This window comes from Epinephelus fuscoguttatus, linkage group LG13 (assembly GCF_011397635.1).
Source record: "Epinephelus fuscoguttatus linkage group LG13, E.fuscoguttatus.final_Chr_v1".
Classification (NCBI taxonomy): Eukaryota; Metazoa; Chordata; class Actinopteri; order Perciformes; family Serranidae; genus Epinephelus; species Epinephelus fuscoguttatus.
The window spans coordinates 36,555,254-36,574,404 of NC_064764.1; the positions used below are offsets into that span (position 1 = coordinate 36,555,254).

The 19,151-nt window shown below is 42.1% G+C and overlaps 2 protein-coding genes across 14 annotated transcripts in view; one reads left to right on the forward strand and one right to left on the reverse strand.

Annotated features, from left to right (window-relative positions):
* LOC125899773 (titin-like) overlaps nt 1–3,719 on the forward strand; it is a 134,924-nt gene extending 131,205 nt beyond the window's left edge. For 9 of the 10 annotated variants that reach the window (XM_049594304.1, XM_049594306.1, XM_049594307.1 and 6 more), the window contains 4 exons: nt 64–381; nt 1,397–1,550; nt 1,803–2,117; nt 2,376–3,719. In XM_049594304.1, coding sequence (XP_049450261.1) covers nt 64–381; nt 1,397–1,550; nt 1,803–2,117; nt 2,376–2,668 — 1,080 coding nt within the window. In that variant the 3' untranslated portion in view covers nt 2,669–3,719. The remainder of the gene's footprint in view (nt 1–63; nt 382–1,396; nt 1,551–1,802; nt 2,118–2,375) is intronic. The other variant, XM_049594305.1, reaches the window with a different exon arrangement.
* Nucleotides 3,720–6,567: 2,848 nt separating this feature from the next.
* LOC125899793 (calcium-responsive transcription factor-like) lies at nt 6,568–18,140 on the reverse strand. 4 transcript variants are annotated; one of them, XM_049594348.1, is made up of 16 exons: nt 18,080–18,140; nt 16,969–17,066; nt 16,072–16,299; nt 15,911–15,995; nt 15,744–15,825; nt 14,510–14,588; nt 12,547–12,736; nt 11,516–11,633; nt 11,296–11,439; nt 11,068–11,206; nt 10,133–10,236; nt 9,895–10,039; nt 9,696–9,762; nt 9,253–9,344; nt 8,977–9,175; nt 6,568–8,773 (listed from the first exon to the last, which is right to left on the reverse strand). In XM_049594348.1, exons 2-16 carry the CDS (start codon nt 17,020–17,022, stop codon nt 8,679–8,681), a joined length of 1,821 nt encoding a protein of 606 aa, XP_049450305.1. In that variant the 5' UTR covers nt 17,023–17,066; nt 18,080–18,140; the 3' UTR covers nt 6,568–8,678. The 4 variants fall into 4 exon arrangements, with proteins under 4 accessions (XP_049450305.1, XP_049450306.1, XP_049450307.1 ...); XM_049594349.1 differs by lacking the exon at nt 18,080–18,140 and adding an exon at nt 17,223–18,002; XM_049594350.1 differs by lacking the exon at nt 18,080–18,140 and having other exon boundaries at nt 14,510–14,585; nt 16,969–18,002.
* Between the last annotated feature and the right edge of the window lie 1,011 nt (nt 18,141–19,151).

The window sequence follows — 19,151 nt, forward strand, 5'->3', positions numbered from 1 at the left end:
CAGAATGGACAAAGTGACATATTTCATTGGTCAGTAGCTGAACCATATTTTTCTGATTGACAGGCTGTGTCTCAGGGAGGGAAGTATGAAATCTTTGAGGAGTATGGCTCAGCTTATCTTGAAATCTATGAAGTGGAGGCCTCTGACAGCGGTGTGTACAAGTGCACTGCTACAAATGGCGCCGGAGCAGTATCAACAACCTGCACAGTCACTGTCCGGGGTCAGTTTGATACTGTGGTCACAGCCAAGCGCTCAGACGCACCTCACATCCTGGTGCAGCCCCGGTCCCAGATTGTGACTGAGGGCCAAAATGTTAAACTCACATGTGAACTCGCAGGAGAGCCTTCCCCTGATGTGGAGTGGTTAAAAGACAACATGACCGTGAGTAGTATCCTCCAGAAAGTGATTTGTTCCGATCTTAGTTGCAATTGTTGTTAAACTGTTTTAAACCTTCTGAGCTTTTGTGTGGTATGCATTTGTTATTTCTTCTGACTGTTTGGGATCAATAGGACCTGAGCCTTTAAAAAAGTAGATTTAAAATAAGAATCATAACAGCTAAAACATTAGTTGTTTTTGCCACGAAAAGCCAAAGGCTTCTGTCCTCTGTGTCATAATGTCATGACCTGACGTTACCTTAACTTGCTGTACAAATGTGGTATTTTGCTGTAAATACGGCAGTATTTCCCCATGATGGCTGCGGGAGGTTGTTGTTTGCATAATCCTGGATATATATTGATCTCAAATAAAAACCACAATAGCCATAATTTTCTTTCTTTTTGCCACAAAAAGCTCAGGCCTTTGTCTTCCCCATCATCACATCATTACCTGATAGTGGTTTCCACCGAGCAGTACGGTACAGTTCAGTTCGGTACGCTTTTTTCTGTTTCCACTGCGAAAACTTGTGAATGGTACCAATATAACCGTTGTGTACTGCCCCCATATTTGGTACTTCAAAAGAAGGGGTTAGAATAGATGGTCGATAAAACTGTCCACAAACAAGGACAATGGGTCAAAGACTAGAAAGCCGATAAAAGCATCCACAAACGAGGACAATAGGTCAGAGACTAGATAGTCAACAAAAATGTCCACAAACAAGGACAACAGGTCAAAGACTAGACAGTCAATAAAAGTGTCCACAAACAAGGACAACAGGTCAAAGACTAGACAGTCAATAAAAGTGTCCACAAACAAGGGCAATGGGCCAAAGACTAGATGGTTGATATAAGCATCCACGAACGAGGACAACAGGTCAAAGATAAGCAAAATGAAGTTAAAGGTGCAGGAAACCCAAAATGTGATGTCCTCACATGAGGACACAGGGTCTCAGGAGGTTAAGGTAAATGAAACAACAGAATCTTGTGTAGCAGAGTTAACACAACTGTTTGTCTCTTTGCAGATACCTGTCACATCAAACATTAGACTGAGCCACTCCAACACTGTGTACACTCTGGAGATTTGTGAGGCCACAGTTGCAGACAGCGGGAAATACACAATAAAAGCCACGAATGCCTTTGGACAGTGCTCCGCAACGTCCTCCCTTAACGTCCTCAGTAAGTTTCCTCTGCATCCCAAGTAAATGCAGTTAAACACTGTCTCAGTGTATTTCTTGGCCTGATACTAAATTCTGTGATGAAAATGACACTTGAAGTGCATCAAAGCAAATATTTTAAATAAAATTCAACATTCAAACCCTGAAATCAGAGGCATTGAGCACCCCAGCTTACTCTCATGAATGCATACAGTGGACTGTACCTGTGCACATTGTGACATGAGGAATGTGCTTGTCATTTGCATTCTCACAGCTCTTGTTGAAGAACCAACAAAAATGATTATTGTAGAGCAAAGAGCTTCTGACGCTGCTGCCAGCATGCAGAAAACTTTATCTGGCTCATCAGTTCGTATGGAGGCAGCTTCCATGCAGGCCAGCAGTTTCAGCAGCAGCTCCAGCTCTGCTGCAGAGTATTCGTTTGAGAGCATGTCTACATCTAGCATGTCTGCCATGATGGCTGAGTCAATGATTTCCATGAGCTCCAGCAGCCAAATGATGGAGATGTCTGCTCACTCGCATGCAGAGGCCTCCTCCTCGCTGAGGACCCTCACAACAGGGCTTCAAAGAGGTGAGATGCATTTTTAAAGTTGCCTGAATCTGTCGGTGACTTGTACGTGGATGTGAGATGATATGAACATCTTTGTGAGTAAAGATGGAATGAAAATACAAATGTGATGCAACAATTAAACATGTCTCAAAAATGCCAAACTTATAATTGATATTAAACAATCTGTCTGGTATTTCTGTGACTATTATGTCATCATTTATCATGTTTTTACAAACGTATATCCTTCCTCACTGACCTCGTCCTTCTCCTTGTCAACAGGCACACCACCAAAGATCGAAGCTCTCCCGCAGAATGTCAGCACTGAGCTGGGGAAGTCCTTGACTGTGGCAGGAGTGTTCTCCGGAGATCCCGCACCCTCCGTCCAGTGGGTCCACTCAGGTCGGACCCTCCCTAATGGGAATGAGCGGTGCCATGTGGAGAACACCGCCGACCTCTCCACCCTGGTGATCTCTGGGGTGAAGGAGGGAGACAGTGGAGCGTACACTCTCCGACTTTCCAATGAGTTCGGCTCCGACTCTGCAACTGTCAACGTTCACATTCGGTCCCTGTAAAAAGAAAAAAAAAAAGTTAATCTTTATCCCCGTTTCCCTCTTCCACAACCTTTTTATTTAGTGAATTAGCAACAATAATCTTACGTGATAAAGACCTGGATTTCTGTTCTTGTAAATATGAACTATTTTTGTACCAAACTTGACATTAATTTATGCCAAACTAGACTAAAGTCTAAAGTTGTTATAAAATGTGCCATATTGGACAATTATGACTTAGGATTTTTGAACAACTTTTCTGTGACATGTACATAATGTATATAGCCGAATTTAACGGTTATGGGAAATGTATGCATTGTTATTTATGACAATAATATTAACTGAAACAAAAGAACAAATGTTTTAACAGGAGAAAGTTTCACTAAGAACGAATACCCTGTCAAACTGAGAAACTAAACTCTGTGCCTCAACGATAAGTTGAAGTCTTTAAGATTGCCTCAACAGGTAGAGAGGCTCCCTGTTGACGTTATGAAACAAAAAGACAAAGTTATTGTTTGAACACGCGTCTGCGTGAGATATTACAGTTTCCTATGAGTTGTACCATGAGCGTAAGACCCTGAATGCTGTTTGCATTACCCTCATGTAAGCAGCATGAACCGGCCTTGTGCTCAGACTGACTGTGTCATACCACCATGATTTGATGACCAGCTCAGAGTGCGAGCGGCCTGCACTCTCAGCGTTTAGATCATTTTAATAAAGAGCGCTGTTTCTGCACAGGACGGCCGGACCGGCTTTCAAAAACGTAACATCTCCTGGCCATAAAAGAGGAAGTCACCGCCGGCTCTGCTGTGCAGAAGCAGCGCTGTCTCTCGGAGGATAGCTAGCTAATGTGTTTGTGTGTTGCAGTGGGAGTGTTTGTAGCTTGTAGTCAGTTCACCTTGTCAGTAGTCAGGGTCTTTTGTTTGCCACAGGGACTCCACCTCCTGTGAGAGAAAAGAAAAGTCATGTTTTTCCCTGCACTTTGATTTAATTGATCTGTTAATGTAGACATATATTTCATCCTCCTTGAGTTTTATGCATTTCTGATTTAATAAAGCATGATTTCAGCACTACACGTGCTCTCTGTTTCCTGTGTCTTTCCTGCTCTCATGTTTAACTCAAATTAGGTACACATTGTACATTGAATCTAGACCATAGTTATGATGTATATATGTATATATATGTGTGTATATATATATATATATATATATATATATATATATATATATTCCTCAGCTGCCGAAATGTTATAAAAATTATTGCAGTCTTAATATAGTATGTTACAAAAATAACATAAAAAAAACTCAGAGTGCAATATGTTAAAAAAAACCACTGTCAAGTCATTTCAAGAAAAAGTTATAGTATACTATGTTACAAAAAAGTCATGTTATGAAAATATCAAAAAGTCAAAATTTACTATGTTGTAAAATATGACATTCCCATACTATAGTACGTTACAAACATATAAAAAGGAATAGTATATCATCAAAAATCATTAAAAAAAATCATCGTATAGTATGTCATCAAAAATCATGAAAAAAAGCCATAGTATAGCATGTCGTCCAAAATCATGAAAAAACATCATACTGTAGTACAGGTGCTGGTCATATAATTAGAATATCATGAAAAAGTTGATTTATTTCAGTAATTCCATTCAAAAAGTGAAACTTGTATAATGTATACATTCATTCCACACAGACTGATATATTTCAAGTGTTTATTTCTTTTAATTTTGATGATTATAACTGACAACTAATGAAAACCCCAAATTCAGTATCTCAGAAAATTAGAATATTGTGAAAAGGTGCAATATTGAAGACACCTGGTGCCACACTCTAATCAGCTAATTAACTCAAAACACCTGCAAAGGCCTTTAAATGGTCTCTCAGTCTAGTTCTGTAGGCTACACAATCATGGGGAAGACTGCTGACTTGACAGTTGTCCAAAAGACGACCATTGACACCTTGCACAAGGAGGGCAAGACACAAAAGGTCATTGCTAAAGAGGCTGGCTGTTCACAGAGCTCTGTGTCCAAGCACATTAATAGAGAGGCGAAGGGAAGGAAAAGATGTGGTAGAAAAAAGTGTACAAGCAATAGGGATAACCGCACCCTGGAGAGGATTGTGAAACAAAACCCATTCAAAAATGTGGGGGACATTCACAAAGAATGGACTGCAGCTGGAGTCAGTACTTCAAGAACCACCACGCACCAACGTATGCAAGACATGGGTTTCAGCTGTCGCATTCCTTGTGTCAAGCCACTCTTGAACAAGAGACAGCGTCAGAAGCGTCTTGCCTGGGCTAAAGACAAAAAGGACTGGACTGCTGCTGAGTGGTCCAAAGTTATGTTCTCTGATGAAAGTAAATTTTGCATTTCCTTTGGAAATCAAGGTCCCAGAGTCTGGAGGAAGAGAGGAGAGGCACAGAATCCACGTTGCTTGAGGTCCAGTGTAAAATTTCCACAGTCAGTGATGGTTTGGGGTGCCATGTCATCTGCTGGTGTTGGTCCACTGTGTTTTCTGAGCTCCAAGGTCAATGCAGCCGTCTACCAGAAGTTTTAGAGCACTTCATGCTTCCTGCTGCTGACCAACTTTATGGAGATGCAGATTTCATTTTCCAACAGGACTTGGCACCTGCACACAGTGCCAATGCTACCAGTACCTGGTTTAAGGACCATGGTATCCCTGTTCTTGATTGGCCAGCAAACTCGCCTGACCTTAACCCCATAGAAAATCTATGGGGTATTGTGAAGAGGAAGATGCGACACGCCAGACCCAACAGTGCAGAAGAGCTGAAGGCCACTATCACAGCAACCTGGGCTCTCATACCACCTGAGCAGTGCCACAGACTGATCGACTCCATGCCACGCCGCATTGCTGCAGTAATTCAGGCAAAAGGAGCCCCAACTAAGTAATGAGTGCTGTACATGCTCATACTTTTCATGTTCATACTTTTCAGTTGGCCAACATTTCTAAAAATCCTTTTTTTGTATTGGTCTTCAGTAATATTCTAATTTTCTGAGATACTGAATTTGGGATTTTCATTAGTTGTCAGTTATAATCATCAAAATTAAAAGAAATAATAATTTGAAATATATCAGTCTGTGTGTAATGAATGAATATAATATACAAATTTCACTTTTTGAATGGAATTACTGAAATAAATCAACTTTTTGATGATATTCTAATTATATGACCAGCACCTGTATGTCGTCCAAAATCATGAAAAAAAGTCATAGTATAGTATGTCGTCCAAAACCATGAAAAAGCGTCATAGTATAGTATGTGGTCCAAAATTACCAAAAAAAAAAGTCATAGTATAGCATGTCGTCCAAAATCATGAAAAAAAGTCACAGTATAGTATGTTGTCCAAAATCATGAAAAAAGTCATAGTATAGTATGTGGTCCAAAATTACCAAAAAAAAGGTCATAGTATAGTATGTCTTCCAAAATTACCAAAAAGTCATATGTCGTCCAAAATCATGAAAAAACGTCATAGTATAGCATGTCTTCCAAAATTACCAAAAAAAAAAGTCATAGTATAGTATGTCGTCCAAAATCATGAAAAAAACGTCATAGTATAGTATTTCGTCCAAAATCATGAAAAAACGTCATAGTATAGTATGTGGTCCAAAATCATGAAAAAAACGTCATAGTATAGTATTTCGTCCAAAATCATGAAAAAACGTCATAGTATAGTCTGTCACCAAAAATCATGAAAAAACGTCATAGTATAGCATGTCTTCCAAAATTACCAAAAAAAGTCATATGTTGTCAAAAATCATGAAAAACGTCATAGTATAGCATGTCTTCCAAAATTACCAAAAAAAAAACCGTCATAGTGTAGTATGTCGTCCAAAATTACCAAAAAAAGTGATAGTATAATATGTTGTCAAAAACCATGAAAAAAAGTCATCGTATAGCATGTTGTTTTAATGACATTCACACGTAGTTTTCAAGCTCCTAAGAAGAAAAACAAACACAATAAAAGCTCATTAAATAATCTATTGAGAACATTTTCCATCTTAAAGTGCAAATATTTAAACTGTACAGAAATAAACAGGATATTATTTACATCAACAAAATTCACATTTACAAGTTTAAAGTCTACAACCACTCATCACTGGGGCTGCAACGGTATGAGATTTCCAAGGTACGATAACCGTCTCAGAAAATAACACGATTTCTTGGTATCACATTATTACATAATTATCATTGTCATCAGTCAGAATGATCCTTAAAGGAGTTAAAACGGAAAGATTATTTTTGGTTAAGCAAATGTTTTATTACTATAACTGAAACTTGAAACCATTTTTTCCAGTTTAAGTTTACGTCAAAAATCTCCCCTTTTGAAAATAACTAAAATAAAGTTGAGATTTTGTCCAGTTGCAGTTTTTAAAAAAAAAAAATCGCAGATAAGCAAATGCACACGGTACTGATAACCATCACAGTATACCTTAAAACCGGTACATCGTTGCAAACCTACACGTCACATCAGCTGATATCAATAGACCCTTTTACTGTTAGTAAACAGTATGATGTTTTTTGGTGGGCGGGGCTTAGCTGGAGGCAAAACAATTCTCCACAGACATTAGCTAGCAAGTTCTGTTGTCTTGTTTTAGACAATGGAGGAAGATGATGAGAGTGGTGTGTTCAGAAATACTCATTCTGAGTGCCGGAGCGCACACACTGGACCGTTTGTAAATTCGGAGCGCTGTCTGAATGTATCGTTCAGTTATCCAGAGCCGAGCGCAGTGAATGTGTGATTAACTTAACCGTTAATTTGTGTAGACATATTATGCTCCATTTCTTCGACCAACAGGGCTCTCATTTTAGTGTAGAGCGTCAGACTGAATTTACCAACGCACCATGTCAGGTCACTCACTCTCCGGGACCGCCAGTGTTACTTGAATAAGTAAACACTGACCAACGGGACCAGACTGGCTGACCCGTATGCTCTCACTCAGTGGATGGATGATGTCACAGGAAGCCAATCTCTCAAAGGAGGACCACACTTGTTTGTTTTGCTATGGAAGCTAACATTAGCTAATGTGCTAAAAAGTTAGCGTTCCAGAGAAATCCAATATTCCTCTTAATCCCTCCCCAGTTTCTGATGAGGTGGACATGATAACCCTTAATACACATAACCTTATTCATCCCTACAACAGGAAATACTTTTTCCCTAACCTGATATGAAGTGTGCGCTGCACATTTGAGCATTTTTGATGATGGTCTCCGTCCAGTCCTTTGGTCTTATCACATTTAACCATCTTTGTTTTTGTTGACGGGCAGTGGCGGCTGGTTTTGAGCCATGACTCCTTTTATTCTGGCTCCAATAACACAACAAGACAAACACATTTTAAGACTCCTATGGAGCCTACAGCCCTGTGAGGGAGAGGCAGCTGCACCTCCAGGTGATAAAATCACGTCTGTGATATCCACGCTAGAAGGGTCTGTAATTTTGCATTTACATGATGTCACACACTACAGAGAGTTACTGTGGACCATAGAAACAGACATTAATGGTGATTATGGACCTCCACAGAGAACCAGCCCTTCATTTATAACAGAGTAACCTCAGTCTGTCTCCTGGTCGACGGTCCTGAGAACGTCCTCATGATGTTCTGGATGCCTCTGATTCATGTTGCACATGTTTCAAGCATTCCGGAAGTTTTCAACAACAGTTTTCAAAGACAGTTTAACAGGTCCGCCAACTTTCCACCTTTCATGTCCCACATCAGGAGGTCGTCCCGTGTGACCCCATGTGGGCCAAGCACACTGCTCTTATTCACCTTCTGCAGTTTACCCAGAACCTCCTGGGAACGTCCTGTTTCCGTTCACTGATCATTTCCAAAATCAGTCACCTTCACTGTTTTTTCCATTGTTGTTAGGTCCCATCGATAAAACTCCGGTTCTCAGCTCAGATGTTTCACAGTAAAAGTCTGTCAGTGGCTCAGAGGGAACGCTGAAGTGATGTGAATAACTGGTGTTAAAACTGGTGTCACATACTGAGTTACTGGATAAGTGCTGAGGGTTCAACAAGAACCAGTAAAGTCCTCCATCTCCTTCATCTTCATCTCCTCCTCTTCTTCCTTAACCTCCACCTGAAGCACGTTTCCACCAATCAGAGCTGAGAATGATACACGAAACAAAAACACAAAGGTTTAAGGGTTAAACATTATTTATCTGCTCTGATGTCAGCTGCTAATGTTAGCATGTATGCTAGTGCTACTGCCAAGGCTAACAGTTAGCTTATCATTAGCTTACTACAGTATTTTGTGTTAAAAAAAAGTCAGTAACTAAAGGGGGGTGGGGCTTAGTGTGTGTGATTACCATCCTCAGTGGTGTCAGGAGAGTTGATGATCTGCAGTTGCACCTCCTGCTGGGCTCCTCCACAGAGCTGCTGCCCCTCATGGAGCTCCTCCTCTGACTCTCCTACAGCAGGCTGGAGGAAGGAGGAGGGGCTGACGACCGGCAGCAGGGAGGGGGACAGAGGGGGAGGAGGAGGAGGGGGGAGCGGCTGCAGGATTCCCTGTCAGTAAAAACAACATTCACACGTTCATTCAGCTTCAGTGAACGTGACTGTGAAGTGATTGATTATTATCTGACCTGCAGCTGAGCGAAGATCCTCGGCTGCAGAGACGACAGAGAGCTAAAGAGCTGCACAGCTTCAGGAGACAAAGACTCAGTGCCGTCCACACCTGGAGACAAAGAGACACGGCTGGAGGACATGACCTATTCACAGTTACTGTCCTAAAGACAACATGGCTGACGTCCTTCAGTACAAGTGTCAGTCTGTGTGGCTCAGTACTCACCATGAACCCTCTTACCCTCCAGTCATGTGTTCATGTCTCTGTTCTCAATATCTTCATTTACTTTAATAGAGTCTCTATCGTTTTATTTTAGTGTTTACTTCTCAAGGCCTCCTAGGGCCCCATCAAGGACTGCTGGATCATCATCAAGAACTGTTTCCGTTTATAATAATGTTTCTGTTTTTAATCTGAATTCAGAGAAATGAAATGTGTGTGTGTGTGTGTGTGTGTGTGTGTTACCTTCAGCAGCAGGAGTCAGTGTCAGAGTGACGGTCTCCATCAGAGGGTCAGTACTGTCTTCTGTCCACTAGAGGGAGACACACTCACTTCAAACCACAGACATAGCCTGGAAAGTTACTGAGTTTGTACCTGAAGTACAATTTAGAGGTACATGTACTTGAGTATTTTCTGTGTGTGTGTGTGTGTGTGTGTGTGGGACCTCTGCAGTGGTGGAGGCCGTCAGCCCCAGGGCCTTCTGGGACTCGTGAATGTGGTTCTTGATGTCGTTGACGGTGGGGAAGAATCTGAGGTTGTGTCTCTCTGGAAGACCGTCACATTTAAACAGCTCCTTCTCCACAAAACGCCTGAGCACACACACACACACACACACACACAAAACATGTAACACACATGTAACAGGTGTGTGTGGAGAGGCGGAGTCACAGGTGTGATCCTACCTGAGCTGTTTGCGGACGGTGTAGACCTGATGATGACCTGCAGCCACCAGCTGTCTGATCCTCTCCGCCACCCGAGGGTGGAGACGAGACGGGGCGGCTCCGTCCTGACGGGGACACAACGCTGTTAGCATGATGCTAACAAAGACATACTAACAATGATGACAGCCTGACATCACGATCAATATGATCCATACAATCAGTAATCAGTCAATACCAATCATCAATAATCAGATCAACACCATCAACCTTTTACATGTCAATGACTCCATCGTGTCTCCTACAGCGCCACCATCAGGACAGACTGTCCCACCACTGCTGAGGACTCATGGAGCCTCCTTAAGGAACCCTGGATCCTTTTAAAGACTCCTGGTGCTCCCTCAAGGACTCCTGGAGCTCCCTCAAAGACCCCTGGAGCCCCTTCAAGGACTCCTGGAGCCTCTTCAAAGACTCCTGGAGTCTTCTCAAGGACTCCTATGCCTCTTCAAAGACTCCTGGAGCTCCCCCAAGGACTTCTTCAATCTCCTCAGTGATTCCTGGTGGAAGTTTAAGGAATCAATGATCCTGAGACCTTCTTCAAGGTTTCCCAAAGAGCCCCAGAACCAGAACGTCCACAGGAACTCCTACAATGTTCTCAAGGACCTTATTCGAGTAACCAGTTCCCTCCAAGACTTCTAGACCCTTCTTGATGACTCCTTACATCAAGAACCCTTTAAAGTACTTTTTAAGCTGTCTCAAGGATTCCAATAACCTTTTCAAGGAACCATGGAGCTTCTTCAATGATTTTAATCTCGTCAAGGACCCTTAAATCTTCTGTGAGACGTCGTTGAACTGTTTTTTGGATAAAGCCCATACAAAACATGTTAAATATTAAAGAAGGACTCCAGGACCCCTCAAACCTCTTCAACAAGTCCTGGAATCTCCTCCTGGACTCCTACCTGCTCTCCTGCCTCCTCTTCTTCTTCCTCCTCTGGCTGGGTGGGGGGAGGGGACAGGTCAGGGGGAGGTGGGGGAATGGGAGGCGTGTCCACAGTGTGATACAAGTGAGCTCTCTCTGTGGGGAGCTGCAGGTAAAATCTGAACAGAGACACACACAGGTGAACATGATGAAGATCAGTCAGTTAGCACACACAGACTGCATGTGAGCATCAGGTGTGTCGTTGTACCTGATGACTCCTCCTGTCTCCAGGTTCTGGTTCTTCAGACTCTGAAAGGCCTTCTCTTGCTCCTGTCTCACTGTCCTCCTGTCTGCTGTCTCCTCTGTTGGAACTTTGAAGTCCGGAAACTTACGAACTTTCTTTATGTAGATCCTGAAACAGACGACAGGTCATCACTGTGCTGCAGAAATACTCGTATGAAGAACATGTCAATATGTGTGTTGCGTACCTGGCAGGACAGGTAGCTCTGTATGACGCTGTGTCTGCAGGGAGGTCACAGTTCCTGTTTGGCTGCAGTCCTTTCCTGCGAGGTCCAAACTGACACTCCATCACAATCGCTCTGCTGCCTGAAAGACACACACACACACTGATCATCACCTGCTGATCATCACTTCACTGAGCAATACTTTTACATAACCTCTAAACCTTTTATTTCTTTACTTTCTCTTTTCATCTGTCTTTATTTTTCTTCTGCCACAGTTTCAACATAAAAAACTGATCTTTTCTAGTTTGAGTTCACAGTCTGCATATGATTATTAAAGTTACTGATGATCATTATAACGTCAGAGTCCATTAACACCCATTAAACAGGTATAAAACATTTACACAATAAAAAATATGAATTTCAGACATAAAAATACTGATGTTAAAACAAAGATAGGAGTCTGTTTGACCCAAACACCTTTTCTATGATCCCTGCGTCCCTGTCGTTATATGTTGGACGCCATTTCTGGCCATCCAAAACAGGCTTTCTATTGTCTTAGGGATACCATCTGGACGTCGTACACTGTCTCTGTTCGTATCAAACACCTTTTCTATTGTTCCTGTGACACCGTTGGGACATTGGATTCTGTCTCTGTTTGTCCCATACATGTTTTTACTCTTCTGGGGATGCCTTCAGGACACTGGACTCCATCTCTGTCCGAAACACCTTTTCTTTTGTCACCAGGATCAGTCAGTCAGGAGACACAACAGAAAACATCCTCCACTGCCTTCTGTGAAGTTATCTTGATTGCTGATTGGCTGATGGCAGTCAACAAGGAGAATACTGGCTGATACCGAAGGTCAGATGATAAATTGCTGCGTCTCCAAATAAATTAAACAGTTTGGAACAACAGGAAGATTTACAGGGAGAAAACACATCTAAAATTTTCTGTCCAGTGAAACTTTGTACTATCACAGTGAGACTGAGACACTGAAGTTAGTTCAGCTCAAAACGTCATTAAACTGATAAAATACCTTCAAATAAAATAAACTGACCTGTGTTGACAAAGGGGATGCCGTCGTAGGGGACGTACTGAGACTTCCACATGAGTCTGGTTGCGGGTTTGTCCACAGACGGAGACTGACGAGTCCCAAAGACACATCCGGTCTGCTGCTTATGGAGCAACAAGATGGCCTCCAGCTCCGCCTCCGAACAGCAGAACCCTCTGAAGGAGTCTCCCAACTTCTACTGACACAAGACCATGATGTCAAAACAGATTCACAAGGTACTGTCACCTGTCCCCTGAGACACGGTGGGGACAAACACTCATTTCAGTCTGATTCTTTTTAAGATGGAAATAATGAATGATTTTATCAGTTTTTATCTCTGTTAACACCGAAGGAAACTTACACCCCGTCCTGACGGAATGGGAGTGTCAGACTAACAAGCTGCATTGCGTTACATCGGACGCTCTCTCTCCACACTTAATCCGTTAAATATGAAACTCTGTCACGTCATGTAAACGAGCCAGCAGCTGTGGTACTGCTGTCTAGGACCCTTTGTTCTTCAAACAAAAGACAACCATTTGGCACTCATCTCCACAGGATGCCTCATTGTCACACCTTAGTGTGAGGCCTGCCCATGGACCCAGGTTTTAAACTTGACTGGGCAATACTTTCACAGTGACATGTGACCTGTGATGTCACCAGGCCAACTTAGGGAAATGCTTTTACTCTGCATCTCACTTTCCCCTGGACCTCCACAGAGGTAGGACATATGCAGCTGCCCTTCCCCTGTTCTTCCCCCGTTAGTTAAGTTAGCACTAGACTTTGAACTCTGCTAGGAGTATCATATTTGCACGTTTGGAACAAGGACACAGCAAAGACTGCTTCTGGAACCACAGCTCTGAACAAGACTGTTAGCCTTTATCAATGTATGTTACATGTATTAATATGATGTTTTCAGTGAGTTACTGTTGTGATTGTTTGTAGTTAGGTTATCTGATAGTTGGCTTCACCAAAGCTAAGTGATGTTAGTTCGCTAATGCATTACACAGACAGAGTCTTGCATGCAACTTAACATCCTCCGTACTGACCCAGACCCTTTTGCAACACACACACACACACATAGACTCACTCACACGCGGCATGGCATCTTGTTGCTTGCAGGCAGTTTGGATAGTCCAACAGAAAACAATCCTAAATGCTATGTTGTAGGCAATCATACTAAAGTTCGTTTGCCCCCTCAGTGCGGTTCGCTTGGGCAGGTGTGAACACAGCAATCACACTCAGGTGTGCACCAAAACAACCGGACTGAGACCTTCTTGAAGAGGTGGTCTCAGTCCAGTTACAAACGAACTCTGGTGCGGTTGGTTTGTGGTGAGAAGGTGTTCCGACCTGGATGTGAACCAACTGCAGTCACATGACACATTGTTTGGGTTAAACATGAGCATGTTACAGTCCTGGAGGATTATTAATGTGCACCTCCTCCTGTACTGCCTTAATATGCACATTCAGCACATCCAATGCATCAAAACATTGTTTTCTAGTTGGAGCCGCGTTTGCCTCGTTTTCAAACTGTATGGTTTGACTAAAATGAACAATGACAGCAATATAGTCCACGATGAGCAGCGCTAAAATCAACCTGCGTAGTTGTCCCTCCATTGTGACATTAGAAAGTGTCACATTTATCTTGCAAGTGTACTCTTCTTCAACGTTTGCTTTACTTCCTGGATTTTTCCCACATGGAAATTCTGACCAATCAAGAGCAGCTTTCTCACACAAGGCATTTGATCTGGTCCGCTTGTAAATGCTGCCGTGAGAACACGAACCAACTCTAGGCAATTATACAACTTTGGAACAACATGAGTCCCTGATTCAGACCAAAGGAGACGACTCTAGGGCTGACAGCAGTCTGAGATTACCATGATCTGGATGACTGAGAGTCTTCAAAAACTACAGAAAACAATACAGTCAAACTGCTTTAGTCACATCCATGATACAGAGTAAACAAACTGACCTGCACGTTACGGAGTCTCAGAGCCCAGCTGGGGACGCCGGAGAGCCGTGGCTTCTTACCAGCAGAAACATCAGGACTGCTGAAACAAACATACAAAGACCTGAACTTTAAATAAAGCTCCAGTGTGTCAGATTCAGGATTCAGTATTAAATGGCATCTATCAGTGAGGCTCACAGATTACAACCAGCTGAAATGTCTCCTGGTTGGAATTCTTTCAGTGTTCACTGTTCAGGTGTTGAATTATCCACAGAGGTCTCTTCCTCTCCAAAACACACACACACACACCAGGGCTCTCATTTATAAAACAGGGCGTAGGATCCATACTAAAAATGATGTGCGCCAAAAAAAAATTGTGCGTATGCAGTGTTTATAAATGAGACCAGCTGATTTAAACCAGTAAAAACACTGAATACAGTTTCATGTTCAAACAAATCAGTGTTTTTCTGATGCTGCTCGTTGCGTAGTAGCAGCTGACTATGAAAACATGAATGTCCCTACCTAGAGCCAGTGTTTGGTTTGTCTGTTCTGGGCTACTGTTGAAACTAGGGCTGCCTCCTAACAGTCAACGTTAGTCGACCAGAAAGGTCATTGATCAGCAAGATTTCATTGGTTGCTTATTCGGAGAAAAAAGAAAAAAACAAACACGAAACTCTATCAGGAGCTGCACCTTGTCAAAATAAATCCAAACCTATCTGACTGGACCATGTGGGAATTTAATTTCAAAGGACAGACACAGGAAGTGTCCACGCTCAGCAGTCAGACAGGAGTCAGGTTAATTTCCAGGGCTGGTACCTGCGGTTATTCCACAGGCTAGTTAATAACATGTCGGGCAGGAAATCCAAAGTGTGGGATCATTTTGAGAAGGTGAAGGACGAACCCAAGGTGATATGTAAACTCATCTTCATTGGTCGACTACAAACATGACGTATCATCCAGTGTTTCCCATACATTGACGGGACTATGGCGGCCCACCATAGTCTAATTTGCCCCGCCATAGTCTCCAAAAGTCGGCCAGATATAAAATGCCTCTGGTAAATTAACAGCACTCTGTAGCGCACCGGCTGGAGCTCCTACTGAGAATTCCACCTAAACTGATCCTGTGAGAATCGAACACTCGCCGCCTGCAGACGCCTCTGACAGACATCATGTGATCACTTCCTGTCTGCAAGTGATGAGAGCCTGAATGAATCAACCAGTGACACGGTGAAATGGATTATGGGATACTGAGGCCAACCTGCCGTTTGCCGGCTGCTCTCTGGGAGGTCGACTGCTGCTGGAGTCTGTTACCGTGGTTACCGGGATGTTTACAACAGGACCTACACACACACATTAACAAACACAATAAACAACACTGACTGACATCACTGTCCTCTTCCTCCAATCAGAATTCTCCTTCAGTACCTGCTGGGCTACTGGAGATCACCGCCAGCTGATTGGATGGGATGACAAACACCTCTCTGCCCTCTGCTTGGCCCGTCACGATCACCTGACACACACAGAAACACACTTGAATGAAAAAATAATCTACAAACTGATCCGTTTTCAGCTGATCGGAGTCTCACCATGCGCTCGGCGGGCAGCGTGTCTCCTTGCTGCTCCACGATGATCAGCTGACTGGGACATGTCGCCACAGCTGGAGCCAGCAGCTGTGATGTCACTGAGGTGTCAACAAAGGGATCAGATGGGTCGGGGTCAGCTGACGGTGGGGCGGGGTTTAGTGCGGCTCCTGTTTCAGGTGAATCAAGGGAGGAGGTGGAGCCAAACAGCAGGTCTGATCCAGGATCTGCAGACTGGTGTCAGAAAAACTGATGGTTTATTTTCGTCTCTTGTTATGAACAAAAAAATAAAAATAATTCAAGTCTGATTACATCAAATTTACCAAAACACCAAACTGTTTAATAAAAATGTAACAACTTGTACTTTCTCACGTCTGTTTTCACACAAAAAAAGAAAAAGAAAAAGAAAAAAGAAAGACACAAGCAACAAAGTCTGAAGGGGAGTTATGCTGGAGAAACTGTTAGCCTAGCTTAGCACAAAGATTGCATGTGTGGGGGAAACTGTTAGCCTAGCTTAGCACAAAGACTGGAAGCAGGTATAAACTGTTAGCTTAAAGACTGGAGGCAGAGGGAAACTGTTCACCTAGCTTAGTACAAATACTGGAGGCAGGGGGAAACTATTAGCCTAGCATAGCACAAAGACTGGAGGCAGAGGAAAGCTGTTAGCCTAGCTTAGCACCAAAACTGGAAGCAAAGGGGAATGTGTTAGCCTAGCTTAGCATAAAGACTGGAAGCAGAGGGAAACCTTTAGCCTAGCATTGCACAAGGACCTGAAGCAGAGGGAAGCTGTGAGCCTAATTTTTCACAAAGACTGGAAGCAAAGGGGAATGTGTTAGCCTAGCTTAGCACAAAGACTGGAGGCAGAGGTCAGCTGTTAGCAGCGCTAATGTCAGTGTGTCTCACCTGTTCAGGTTCAGGACTGCTGACATTATTGTTTCTGTCGCCATCTGTCTCCATGGTAACTGCCCAAGCCTCAGATATCTGAGTGACATCACCACCTCCTTCATACAAGAAGACAAAACGTGATCTTTATTTACAGGTTAGTTTTAATGTTGTATTTCAGACTGTATGAGTATCAGTCAATCTGACAGTTAAATATTGTTGTAATAAAAACTGGTAGAAGTTATGCAGCAACATATCACACCATTATTTTTCACCTAAAACATCACTGTGTGCCACCAAATATTACAAAATTGTTCATAAAAAGGAGTTCAATTAGACACGTCTGATGTTTTATGATGTTTCACATCAGTGCCATGGAAATGATGATACACGCATCACCCACCAAACTCCATTTAGAAAATCTGACATTTTAACCCAGCAAAGTGAACCCAGCTACAGCACAGTCGGTAATACTGTAAAAGAGGTTGTAAATGCAACGAATCCACTCCTAAAATGTTTCATACTCCAATGCTAATGTCCAGTTATATTTATGAATGCCATTCCAAGCTGATTTAAATTATCTGGCATTTTAATATCTAGTCAAATGTTAACACCTCATAAATAACACTGCAAAACAAAAGAGTAAAAGAGAAGTATCCACTCTTCAATTCAGCATGTCTCAAGACACATCATATTCAAGACAGTCAGACCAAACTCCATTTAAAAATCTGACAGTTTAACACCTCATTGATAACATTACGAAACTACTGAGAATGATCATTTCTGCAATCACTTCGCATGTTTCTTGGTCAATTATTCTGTAAGAACTGACTCTTAAACTTTTAATTAAATCTCAGCCACTAAATCCAGTTAACTGAGCTTCAAATCAAACGCTGAATGTTTCAGTTTAACTGCAGTTTAGTTTGTTATTCCGCCATGTTGGACTGAGATGTTAGCATCATGCTAACAGTGAGCTAAATAACGTCTGTTTAAACTCCCGTTAGTTAGCCTAGCCTCCGTTAGTTAGCCTAGCCTCAGCTAGCTCCTCTGTGCTGTCCGATACTCTGTGACCGACTCAGCGGACTGAAACATTTATATATGAGCGATGGAAATGAAAACGAGTCTACCCGACCTCGTCTTCAGTCTGCCGCCTCCCTCCGCCTCCGAGCACAACAAACACACTTCGCCTTTTTTCCTACAGGAGTTCAATGACGGCTGTTTTGACCCTCTGAGGACACCGTCGTTTGGGAATGGCTGCATTGCAGGGTTAGTACCACTGAGCGGCGCCGTTGTCTCGGAAAAACACTCGCAAAGAGTCACACCAAACCCCATTCACAAATCTAGCAGTTTTAAGGTTTCCCTGCCTCTCTCAAAGTGTTCTTACCTTGTAGATGAATAAGTAAATATTGTAAAAAAAAAACCCAGAATGATCCACTCTTCACTTCGGCATTTTTCTTTATATCAAAAATGTATATTCAGCATGTTTATTACATTAAAATTACATACATATGAATTGCCACAGAACGGCATACCAAACTCAATTTATTTCCAATCGTGTTAATATTTTCCTGCCTGCCTCAAAATGTTCCATCCTCATAGATACAAAGGTAAATGTTTTAACAAGTTAAAATGATCCACTCTTGTTTTCAGCACGTTTGTCACGTTAAAGATTCATAAATATTAATCTTGAAAGAATATCATACCAAACTCTATTTACAAATCTCGTCTTTTGAATATTTTACTGCCTGCCTCAAAATGCTCTAAGCTTGTAGACGAAAAATTTAATATTTTAATAAATCAAAATAACCCCTTCTTTAATTTGGCATTTCTCTCAACATCAAAAATCCATATGCAAGATTGTGGAAAGAATGTCATACCAAAGTCAATTTTCATTTCTAACTGTTTTGATATTTTCCTGCCTCCCTCAAAATGTTCCAGCCTTGTAGATACTAATGTGAATGTCACAAATTGAAAGGGTCCACTCTTTGATTCGGCTTTCCAGTTTTAATATTTTACTGCCTTGTTTATTACATTTGTTTATTCATGTTTTTGCTTCCCATTTGTGTGATCTTTCTGGGAGGACACGAAAGCAGCAGGACAACAACTTAAAATTCTTATTTTTTTCCACCTAAAACTCACACATTCAATATCCAAGTTTTAAAATGTCTAATACAGAAGTGCCGTAGAAGCGATTTAAGATTTTC